Here is a 12734-nt window from a genome sequence, read left to right as displayed (position 1 = left end):
GAAGTTTAGTTTTTGATAAAAATCATTAGATTACTCAAAACGTCTGTAAACCTGAAAAATCAGGGAAAATCCGTCAATTACAGACATTCTGTTCATGTAAGCAGCTGTCAGTCAGCACCTGTCAACCTCCAGATGCACGACGGAGCGTGTCTGAACCAATCACTGATCAGCTGACTGATTTAAATCCATCTTAACATTCATGAGGTACTTTACATTGACTGTTTATGACTGTACTTTACATTGACTGTTTATGGTTGAGTGTGGGCGTACGCCCACACTCAACCATAAACAGTCAATGTAAAGTAGAACCTGAGGCGGGACCTCGTGCACAAACTCTGACGTGCAGCTGTGATTTATAAAGGAAAGATGCGCAGAAACGTGCGTAAGCATGGTTTTATAAATCTGAATTTTTTTTGGCGTATGCCATTTCCGCCTTTTGGCCGTACGTTCACTTTTAGTATGGTTTCCACACAATCCTTTATAAATGAGACCCCTGAACTTTTCGCCGCTCGACGCGTCTCCCACTGAAAACCGAAAAACACGGACTGGAGATCTTTACCTGAAATCGACCATGTGCAGTTGGATTTTCTGGCAGGACATATCCGCACCGATGTGGATCAGCTGCTTAGGACCAAAACAAAGTCAGCGAGCTGGCAGCTTCTGGAGTGATGAAACTAACCGAACAAATCGCCTCTAAATCATCTGCTGAGTTAATTATCTGTTGTGCACAACGTTCACTTGCTTTTTAGTAAAAAAATCAAAGCCATTTTCTTTTATTTTATCTTTATTTCACCTGCCGAGGACACGCTCCTCCCACACCCCGCTGCAGCCGCTTGTTCTGGTCTGAACACTAGTGCGTTCTTCGGTCTGAACATAGTGCGTCCAACGAGAGACGTTTTACGCTTTTTGGCCGCTCAAAACGCGTTTGGTGTGAACATAGCAAAACAGCGCTGCTGTCCCTCCCTCCACTCTGCATTCTAAATGATTGACAGACCATCGAGTAACATTTTCGTCCAGTCTAGTCAACGAAAACTCAACACACGTTTCGTCATGTCTTATTCATCAAAAGAGCTATATTTATTTTGTTACCGTCACGTTATCGTCATGAAAAAAGAGGGCGTCAACGAAAATATTTCGTCACCGTTAACGAAAACAACACTGCCAGTGAGAACCTGCTGGTTCCCCATTAAAACAGACGCAAACGTGTTTTTTTCTGAATGCTCTAAGGAAGACAGATCGTGCATTAGGCCCGGAACGACGCGTTTTGTGAATGAGGCTGTTGTGTGTCTGTGTGTGAGATTGTGTAGTGATATTAGTCACTAACATGCTAATACAAAGCTGTAACAGACYATCATGCTATGCTAGCTGTTCCACCCTCTGACTGCTACAGGGGRGTGTCTTAAGCTGCGTTCACACCAAACGCGATTTCAGCTTCAAAATCGCATCCAACGCTTCAAGTTGGACACTTGTGCACTTTGAGGTCAGACGCAGGTCAGCTSTTYAAGCGCTGCACGGCAACAGCCTCCCCGCCCGTCCCTCCTCTGTCGGGCTCTGTTTAATGTCGGATGAGGAAGTGGCTTTGCTTTATTTACAGAGAGCAAGAGCATGTCACATTCATCAGATAATTAATTCATAATTAATTCACCAGATAATTCAGAGACATTCTGAGATTCATCACCCAGGAGCTGCGGGAGAGGCTCACAGCTCGCTTTCAGGACTATTTTTGTCCCGAGTCCAGTCTGATGAGCCGCTGCCACACATTGGTGAGGATATCTCCTGTCAGGACACCGACTGCAGGCACTCNTATCTCCTGTCAGGACACCGACTGCAGGCACTCAATTTCAGCTAAAGAGCTCCTCTCCATCTGTTTCAGGTTAGTGGACATCATTCAGTAAACTGTCCCATCGGGAAATATGTCGATTGGTTGATGCGGCGCGTCGAGCTGCAAAAGTTCAGATTTTCTAACCTCAGCGATTTGCGCCTCAGCGCGTTGAACGCTCAGATCGTTCAAATCGTTCAAATCGTTCAAATCGCGCTGCTCTAATCGCGCTGGAGGCGCCGCAGCACTTCCCAACGCTGATTGAAGCGCATCCACCATAGACTTTGCATGTAAACCTGATGCTCCTGATGCTGAAATCGCATTTGGTGTGAACGCACCATTAGAGAAAGGCTTTTACACCAGAACACAGCCGCTGTGATGAAACCGTGGAGAAGACACGTCATCATGAAGAGTCGTTTAACCATTATGAAAATTAGACTGCAGTACCACTGCTCTACCCATAGTATGCAATATAAAGACTTTTTTAGACCAAATATTGCAGATTTGATCAAGTACATAAAAAATGTCCAAATTAGCACAGAAATAGTATTAAATAATCTTTTAGACAGATAGTTTATCAGCTAAAAAAGATAATTTTGGGGTGTTACACTTTAAATAGTTTGAGTTGTGCATAGGCAAATAGCTTAGTCAAGCTAGCTAAACAGGAATTTTGCCATATCTTTAAAAAAATTGTACATGATCAGATGAAATCATACACCTATTACATGAGTCAATTCTAAATTGGTGGACCAAACTTGAAAATAATTGACAGTAGTGGACAGCGCTAATTCAAATTTTAGTAGCACAGTTTCTAAAGTGCTAGTCAATTCATTTAGGTCCGCAAGTTCAAAAGCACATATGATCAATAAAACTTAGTGGAAGCTAAAAATAAAGCCCAAGATTAACCCCGTTTACCAGAAAACATTCAGGTAAGAGACAAGTCAGCACTTTACTGCCATCTAGTGGTAAGATAATTTTCTTTCACAGATTGGCACATCGAGTTTTCTGTTTGCACGTTTAGCGGCTACACGCAGCTTCTCAAACAATTTGACTGACATAATTGTTATGTCAGATCCTGTGTTTAGGASAGCCTTATGTGTGAGTTCCTTCTCTAGTGTGAGTGACAGACAAAATTTGTTTGCGACCCCCTTTTTGGTTAGGTCACCAAGAAATTCCATGTCAGTAGGCTTCACCCAGATTTTCTTGTTATGTTGGTCAGTCTGTACGTCGTCTTGGTCTGTCCGAACCGTCAACACAGCACCATTCATGTCTGAGTCTACCCCCCTTTTTTCCAAGGAGATGACGTCAGTGTCTGATTCACACATTGAGTCCGTCTGTACCAAGTCGATACACCCTACTTCAGGTAGATCATCATTATTTTTTTCTTTGCCATGTTTTCTAACAAACAACGTACTTTCTCCATCTCTTCTGCACTCAGAAAGTTGGAGTTGTTTACTTTTTTCTGGGGGGCTTTAGTGGATTTTTACCTTTTTCAGACCATTCTCCCCTTGGTGAGGGAGGGGCTGAGTCTTGGTATTGTGGTTTCTCTTTTGAGACCACCCGCGGTTGTTAAGGTAACGCTGGTACCCCCTATCTTGTTTGTTTTTAGGATGTGGACCCCACTGTTGAGGTCTGTAGTCCCTTTTTTGTTCTCTATCACCCCATTTCTGTTTTTGGTTCCAGTTAGCACCTTTATTTTGGGATTTTTGGGTTGAAAGTTTTGTTTCTTTTTTACTCTTTTTAGGAGGAGGAGACTCTGCTTGAGCTCCTTCCAATTCTAAAGGTGAGGATTTACCAGTTCCCAAGAAGTCTACTGGTTGTGTTTTAGTCGTTTTTAGCTTTTCAAAAGCAGAGACAGCCCAATCTCTCAATTGTTGCATGTTACTYACGCACTAATTAGCGAGAAGGCTAAGTTGAGCACTTGTGTCTTCGTGAAGGTTTTGGATAAAGAGGTATTTAAAACCTGCATCTTCCTCCATGAACGGCTCATTTCTGTTACCAAAATAAGCCTGCAAAACCTTGTAATAATATTCATGGGGATGTTCATTTTGACCTTGTTTTATGTGTTTGGCTGATGGGTAGCCAGGGGGCCCTGCATTAGGCTCATACTCTCTTTCTAAGACCTCACACAGAAAGTAGTAGTTTTTCCTGACCATTTCTGGTTGGCGGTCAACAAAAGTGCTTACCTTTCTGCTCAATGTAAGTCTTATTAGGTAAAGTTTATTCTCTGTAGTAGCATTTGGGTAGCTTTTGAGATAATAATCAATGTCCTTTAGATAGGCTCTTGTTTCATATGAGCCTGTTGGGCCTAGTTCGAAACGAGTAATGTTCCTCGCAATTTTATGGAGTTCACGATCAGAAGGAGGATACTGATTTTGAGACCTTTCTTGATTTTCAGAAGCATCATACCTGCTTTGTGATGAATCACGATCAGCTCTTTTCCCACCTGGAGGGCCTAAAGCCCCTCCTCGATCAGGTGAAGGGGACTGGCCTCTGCTCCATCGACCTGATGGGTCTGGAGATTGGTCTCGACTTCTCAGACCTCCTGTTTCTTTGAATCTGATTCGTGGAGGTGGGTCTTTGTGCAGATATGGGGTACTACAACCCCTGGCAAAATGTATGGAATCAGCAGTCTTGGATGAACACTCATTCAGACATTTCATTCTGTAAAACAAACTCAGATCAAAAACATGATACAATAACAAGGTCATGTGCAACTTGTTGGTTTTCAGGAACACTCAAAGAAATGAAGAGAAAGCATTGTGGAAGTCAGTGAATGTAACTTTTATTGACCAAGCACAGTGAAAAAAATATGGAATCACTCAATTCCAAATCATTTCACATCTGGATTAAAACAGTTTCTAGGCATAATGGCGTCCCTCTCTGCTGAGGGTTTGCCAGGCCTGTCAATTAGTCATGGTATCAGAATTGTGGCTGATCTACGTTACACAGTGGAACAAGTTCTCCTGGTTGTAGGTGAACAGGTGGGGCATGATAATATTATTTATAGCTCGCAGATGAATAAAGCAGTGGTGGTTTTTCTCAGAGAAGAGCGTCTGGTTCACCAGATTGTTGAAAATGGAGTTGTGCTGGATCATTTGTTTCTGACAGTCGCTCCCCTTTTCGCACCTGCGACATGTATCACTGTGTTCCACCTTTTATTCCTAACGAGGTGCTGGAGAAGGAACTGAGACGTTTTGGAAAATTTAGTAGTGGCTTTAAAAATGTGAGACTTGGCTGCAAAGATGACAGAATGGATTTTTCTCCTGAGGAAACTTCATTCTATCTTTAATATAATCTCTGATTTGTAAACAAAAATGATTATTACCTTCCAGTTTAAACTTTTCCATAAACCCATTGTATAATAAAAAATATATCCTCTTCATATAGATCACCAACAATTCTTATATCTTTTTTCAACCATTGTGGCCAATAAATTGTTTGTTTACCAATTTTAATATTGGGGTTATATCACAGGGATGAGTATTTTTGGAAATATGGAGAGATGTTAAATTTCTTGTGTACCTCTTGCCAAACCTTTTCTGAGAACAATAAAATATGCTTGTCTTGCCTATTCCCATTGTTTTCTAGTTTTTGGGTTAATACTTCAATAGGGGTAAATGCGGAGGTAAGTTCTTGCTCAATTAGAACCCAGTCTAAATCAGTTTTTGTCTTTGACCAGTGTTTACATAACTTAGACAATCCAAATGAGATACTATAATGTTCTATACTGGGTGAGGCTAATCCTCCTTCCTTTTTTGGTTGATTCAATCTACTAATGCTAATACGAGATTTGCCACCTTTCCAAAGAAAATCTTTTATCATATTTTATCTTAAAATAATTTGTGGGAGAATACATATTGGTATCATTCCAGTATAATAATTAATCAAATGAGCTATACTCCTCTTTATTATATTTATTTTACCCCATAATGTCAACTGAAGCTTGCTCCAATTATCCAAGTTAGTCTTAATCTTAGTGAGCAAATTTTCCATAATGTCCCGCATAATTTCCTCTAGGTTTGGATTAAGTACTATTCCCAAATATTTCAGCCCTTTGTGTAACCATTTAAATTTGAAGGCTGTTATTGAACTAGCACTACAGGTCTATGAGACTGGCATTGCCTCTGATTTATGCCAATTAACTTTATAACCTGATAATTTGGAGAAATCCTCAATAACTTCCAACAATGCCGTTACAGAATTAGCCTGATTTTGACACATAAACAAAATATCATCTGCATATAAAATAATTTGTGTTCTCTTCCCCCTCTAATCAAACCCTTGATTCTGGAGTCTTCTCTAATCTTAATAGGTAAAGGTTCTAAGAAGATAGTGAACAAAAGTGGGCTATCGTTGGTCTTTTTTTATTATTCGGACTAGCAGTTAGCTTATCAGACCTTTTTAGATGTAATCTCTAATTCTTCAAACTGATGACCTTTAAAAAATCTCTCTATATTAACAATGAATTTAATCATTCAGAATTTTACTCAGATTACCTTTTCAAACAGGTCAAATGWATCTCTCTACAGGAAATCAAAGTAGTGCATTAAAAGAACAAGATTTTAGCTTTGATTTTGTGTTCTTTTAGGCTGTATTGAAGACTACCTCAGGGGATTCTGATGTTATCAGTCCATGAAATGGACGTTATTAGGCGTTATCAGTCCCATACAATGGCTTGAGAGGGTCCCTACTGCGCCTTCTAGGCTTCAGACTGTCCCYARAGTGCCCCCTAGTGGGTTAATGTAATAAAATTTTTGTGTCCGTGTCCATGTCGGTCTCCAGCCCTGGTCTGGCACTCTACCCATTGCCCTATTGGAACGCCACAATATACAACCGTTGGAGGGTGGTGTCTTTAGTGCTAACCATGTCATTTGCTCTAAAGTTAACCTTAGTGGATTTAAGCCTCATATTAACCAGTTATTTTTAAGCCTCATGTTAACCAGATAGTGGTTTTATGTCTCATATTAACTAGATAGTGGTTTTATGCCTCATATTAACCAGATAGTGGTTTTATGCCTCATACTAACCAGATAGTGGTTTTACGCCTCATTAACCAGATAGTGGTTTTATGCCTCATACTAACCAGATAGTGGTTCATGCCTCATATTAACCAGATAGTGGTTTTATGCCTCATTTTAACCAGATAGTGGTTTTATGTCTCATGTTAACCAGATAGTGGTTTTATGCCTCATATTAACCAGTTAGTGGTTTTATGCCTCATGTTAACCAGAAAGTGGTTTTATGCCTCATACTAACCAGCTGACAATCAGAAGCCATTCRATGGGACGGATCCATTTCATGGATGATAACATCTGAAGCGGGTGACTACCTTGAATAGTGGTCTGTATTTTTCAAACCAGTAATAATTGAATATAACAAACATGATTCTTTGAACTTGTGTGACCACCACTCATTTCAGTACTTCCTTCTGCCTCAGCTGAACTCCTGTTCCTGTGCTGGGGCAGCTCCCTGTGGACGGCTGTCAGGCCTGTCCCCTCAGCCTTCCATGAACCTCGCTACATGGGCATTGCCATCCACAACGAGCTGTTTCTCTCATCTATGTTCCATTTGTTTCGGTAACCAAAGCCTTTSCAATCCAGAAAAGTTCATCACTTTTGCTTGAGCAACACCTTCAGCAATTAAGACTGTATATTTTGAATCACACAGAAACAAAATGTTGGGTGATTGTTGTTTTTTCTGCCTCCAGGTTCACCTTTCAGTCTCTCCATCCTGACTGGATGCTGCTACTCTCCTTCACACACACTCATGTCACCATCACGGTGACACTGGTCCTGCTCTTCATTCCAAAGGTATTTAGCTTTTGCATTTCACATTTGGACTCAGTTGGTAGAGCTGATGCCTCTCAGCAAGAAGGTTGCCAGGTCAAATCCCAGCCCAGGGACCTTTCTGGGTAGAGTTTGCATGTTCTGTCCGTGCATGCGTGGGTTCTCTCCGGCCACTCTGGCTTCCTCCCACAGACCAAAAACACGACTGTTAGGTTAATTGGCAACTCTAAATTGTCCCTAGGTGTGAGAGAGTGTGAATGGTTGTTTGTGTGTCCCTGTGATGGACTTGTGACCTGTCCAGGGTGTACGGCCACTCGCACTGTGACTGCTGGATATGGGCACCTGTGACCCTAGAAAAGGAATAAACGGGTATAGATAATGGATGGATGGATATTTCACATCATGTAAATCAATTTTATGACTAAATCAAATCTAAAACATTTTAAATCAATTTTGTGTTGGCTAAAACAGTGACGATCTTAAACTGGGCTGAATATAAAAATATAATTTGTAATTTGATTGATAAAGGAACATCCAATAATTACTTTGAAAGTGTTTTAATCCATTCCCTCTTCATCCTCCTAGATCTGAGTGCAGCCTTCGATAGAATCTCCCACAACWTCATTCTTCATAGAGTGTCATCCAAAGGCATCACCCACACACCCCTCACTTGGTTTCAATCATTATCTCTGGCTGCACTCCGTTCACCCAACTCAAATCGTTTAGATCCCACTCTTCCTCCATTACTTCAGGTGTTCCCCAAGGTTCTGTCCTGGGCCCCTTCTTTACATCACCTACATATTTTGCCATGGCAAAATTTATGTAAATGTAGAATCCATTTCCATTACTTTGCTGACAACACCCAACTCTTCTTACCCACTGCATCAACTTTTTCACTTACGCCCTCACTTCCTGCCTAAAAAATATCCCAGTTAATTAAACAGATAAAACTAAGTTTTTACTCATCAGTACTATATCCACCCTATCCTATCTGTTTTTTACTTTATATTGACAGTTCTTTGGTTCCTCCCTCAGGTAGAGTCTGTGTCAATAGTGTCATGTCATAGAGCTCTCTCATTTCACTCTCACATAATATTACCCAGTGTGCATGATTCCACCTTTGTAACATCAACTGACTCTGTCCATCCCTCTCCCTGCTCTCTGCTTCCATCCTGGTACATTGTCCCGTCATTTCTCGAGTTGATTATTGCTTTCTTTGGTCTGCCACACAAACCCCTCCGTAAGCTTCAAATGGTCCAAAATTCAGCTGCCAAATCTCTCTTTTTCCCACATTACCCCAGTTSTACAGAAACTTCACTGGCTTCCGGTCCTGTTCAGAATTCAGTTTACAATCCTGCTGCACACATTCAAGGCCATTCACAACCTCAGCCCTTCTTATCTGTCTGATCTTCTGCACGTCACCTATTCATACCTATACCTATACCATACCTGCCTATTCATCTGTTCTTCTTCTTCAAGCCATCTCACTGTGCCCTTTGTCTGCCTAAGCACCAAACACAGCATTTTCTTACTCTTCTTCCCACGGTACGGTTCGCAACAGTGGCTTCTGAATAAATGAAAATGATTTAACACAGTTGTTTATACTATTAGCAGCTCATTTTATTCCACAGCTGACCTGCRAAAAATGACAGATTTWCTTTTCTGGATCTCTGACAGACGGTCTTCAATCTCTGAACTCGTAAAGTTCTTCTTTTTAGTTTTCGCTGTCATTTTCATGAATGGACACTTCCCTGTATCTGACGTAGGAAACATAGCCTTAAATGGTATTTTTGGGCTGGTAATTACGCTAATCTCCTCTCGCGTGCACGAGCAGCTGGATACGAACAGGTGGAATTTACGCAGCTCATTTAAACACTTTTCCTGAAGATAGAAATGTTTGTTGAATCTGACGTGGCATGTTCATACGAACCCTTTGTACGAACATAAGTAAGAGAAATTTAAGATAAGAATACGAACATGTTCTTGCATGAGGCCCATTCTTCCTCCAGACTAATACTCTCTTTCAACCATCAAATTACAACTCAGGATTATTATTATTTTTATTCATATTTACTAGGGATGCACTGATATGAAAATTTCAGCCGATATCGATATCCGATATAATTATTGCTGTTATGGCCGATAACCGATATTTATAATTAGATAATTAGTAATATATTTACCGATATTACACAAACKCACAAATTATAGTATACATATATACATAAACACACTTGGGTCTTTTTTGATACTGTAAATAAATGACCAGACCTCTGACATTGCTCCCTACTTCAGTTATTCCTGGTTACGCAGTGTCAATATTAATATCTATTATGACCAATACCGATATTCTAAAAAAAACGAAAACTAAAAAACTAAACTAACCTAAACTAAAAAAAATTTCAATATCGGCCGATACCGATATCAATACCGATATATCGTGCATCTCTAATAARAATAATAATTATTAGTATTATTATTATAATTATCATTGTTCAGTGGTCCATGAGATAATAGTTAGTAGTTAAATTTAAAACCAGATCTTATGTGATCAAAAATGTGTGTTTGGAATCAGTCTCAGCTACTAACACACTACATTTTGGCTTAATGCCTGTAAAACTGCCTGAGGTATAGCCGTTTTTGTGTTTGCTAATGTTAATTAGTTGTGGCTGTCATCTTGCATAGGGGAGATTTCAAAAACTATTCTGTTGTAGATGCATATCCAATGATTACTTTGAGAGTTTCATGCAAATCTTGGTGATGGTGAAAATGGTGATGGGACTTCCTGACAATGGTCTGTGTGATGCCTGTGGCATTGAATTAGGTACCTTTTTGCACTTCCTGGCTTTGAGCAGTCAAAGGAAAAGAATTCTTGTYTACCATTTAAGCCGGGTWCACACCYGACACGTTTTGAGCAGCTGAAGCAGCCAGTTTACATGCAAAGTCTATGGTGGATGTGCGTCAAGGAACAGCGTGGCATGTTTAACCAGTTTAGCGTGGTGCGCAATGTAGCGGTAGGTGCAGTAGAGCATTTTCCGTGTATGTAGCGCATCCAAAGCAGCCTACGCTCGAGTTCAAAATATTCAACTTTTGCTGCTTGATGCGCTGTGCCAACCAATCAGAGAGACTAATTTTTCCACGTGACGGTTTCCTGAATGTTGCCCACTAACCTGAGACAGATGGACAGGAGCTCTTTAGCTGAAATTAAACGTCTGCAGTTGGTGTCCTGGCGGAAGACATCAGCACCGATGTGGGTCAGCAGCTCAGTAAACTGACTGCAGTGTTAAACTGGGCTTGGGACAAAAAAATAGTTTGTCAGCTCGCAACTCCTGGAGTGGTAAAACTCACCGAACAGACAGCCTCTAAATTATATGGTGAATTAATTATCTGATGAGGGCAACATTCACTTGCTTTCAGTAAATAAAGCAAAGCCATTTTCTTTATTTCATCTTTATTTCCATCCGTCCGTCCATTTTCTGCTGRTTTTCCGGAATCGGGTCGCGGGGGCAGCAGCCTATGRAGAGAGACCCAGACTTCCCTCTCCCCAGCAACTTGGGCCAGCTCGTCTGGGGGAATCCCAAGGAGTTCCCAGGCCAGCCAAGAGACAGTCCCTCCAGCGTGTCCTGTGTCTTCCTCTGGGCCTCCTCCCAGTGGGTCATGCCCYGAACACCTCACCAGGGAGGCATCCAGGAGGCATCCTAACCAGATGCCCGAGCCACCTCAACTGGCTCCTCTCAACGTGAAGGAGCAGCAGCTCCTGGATGACCGAGCTTGTTAACCTATCTCTAAGGGAGAGCCCAGACACCCTACGAAGGAAACTCATTTTGGCCGCTTATATCTGTGATCTCGTTCTTTCGGTCACTACCATCTATCTACTACCATCTACGTGACCATAGATGGTAGATGGTAGTAGGTACCATAGATGAGGGTWAGAACGTAGACCGACTGGTAAATCGAGAGCTTCACCTTCTGGCTCAGCTCCCGCTTTACCACGACAGACRGGTACAGCYCCCACATCACTGCAGATGCAGCACCAATCCGCCTGTCGATCTCCTGCTCCATTCTTGCCTCATTCATGAAAAAGACCCCGAGACACTTAAACTCCTCCACTTGGGACAGGACCTCCTCCCCGYCCCAGAGGCGGCAAGCTACTGGTTTCCGGCTCAAGACCATGGTCTCGGATTTGGAAGCACTGATCCTCATCCTGGCTGCTTCACACTCGGCTGTGAACCGCTCCAGTGAAAGCTGGAGATCATGATCTGATGAAGCCAACAGGACCACATCATCCACAAAAAGCAGAGATGTGACCKTAAGGTCACCAAAAAGGATCCCCTCAGCACCTTGGCTGCACCTAGAAATTCTGTCCATAAAAATTATGAACAGAATCTGTGACAAAGGGCAACCTTGGCGAACTCCAACTCTAACCGGAAACGAGTCTGACTTACTACCGGCAATGCAGACAGAGCTCTGGCACTGGTCATACAAGGACCTAACAGCCCGTGTCAATGGGCCTGGTACCCCATACTCCCAGAGTACCCCCCACAGGAGTCCCCGAGGGACACGGTCGAATGCCTTCTCCAAGTCCACAAAACACATATGGAGAGTGGTTGGGCGAACTCCCATGCACCCTCCAGGACCCTGCAGAGGGTGTAGAGCTGGTCCACTGTTACATGACCAGGACAAAAACCACACCGCTCTTCCTGAATCCGAGATTTGACTATCRGACGGACCCACCTCTCCAGGACACCTGAGTAGACCTTACTAGGGAGGCTCAGAAGTGTGATCCCCTATAGTTGGAACACACTCTGCATTCCCCCTTTTTAAATAGGGGGACCACCAACCCGGTCTGCCAATCCAGGGGAACTGCCCCCAATGTCCATGCAATATTGCAGAGTCGTGTCAACCAATGCAACCCCACAACATCCAGAGCCTTAAAGAACTCCGGGCTAATCTCATCCACCCCCGGCGCCCTGCCACTGAGGAGCTTTTTAAGCACCTCGGTGACCTTGGCACCATAGATTGGAGAGTCCGACCCAGGGTCGCTTCCTCATGGGAAGACGTGTCAGTAGGATTGAGGGGGTCTTCAAAGTATTCCGCCCACCGACCCACAACGTCCCGAGTTGAGG

At 42.3% G+C, this 12734-nt stretch overlaps 1 protein-coding gene across 1 annotated transcript in view; it reads left to right on the top strand.

Moving 5' to 3' along the window:
* The window catches only part of LOC106529490 (probable G-protein coupled receptor 158), a gene marked incomplete at its 3' end in the record, with an annotated part of 70554 nt that extends 62871 nt beyond the window's left edge, over positions 1-7683 (top strand). The window contains 2 exon segments of the mRNA XM_014024941.1: positions 7260-7398; positions 7530-7683. Coding sequence (XP_013880395.1) covers positions 7260-7398; positions 7530-7683 — 293 coding nt within the window.
* Positions 7684-12734: the final 5051 nt, after the last annotated feature.

This window comes from Austrofundulus limnaeus, unplaced genomic scaffold (genome assembly GCF_001266775.1).
Source record: "Austrofundulus limnaeus strain Quisiro unplaced genomic scaffold, Austrofundulus_limnaeus-1.0 Scaffold448, whole genome shotgun sequence".
Classification (NCBI taxonomy): domain Eukaryota; kingdom Metazoa; phylum Chordata; class Actinopteri; order Cyprinodontiformes; family Rivulidae; genus Austrofundulus; species Austrofundulus limnaeus.
Note: the sequence above shows the minus strand (reverse complement) of the source record. Positions and strands in the feature narration are given on the sequence as shown.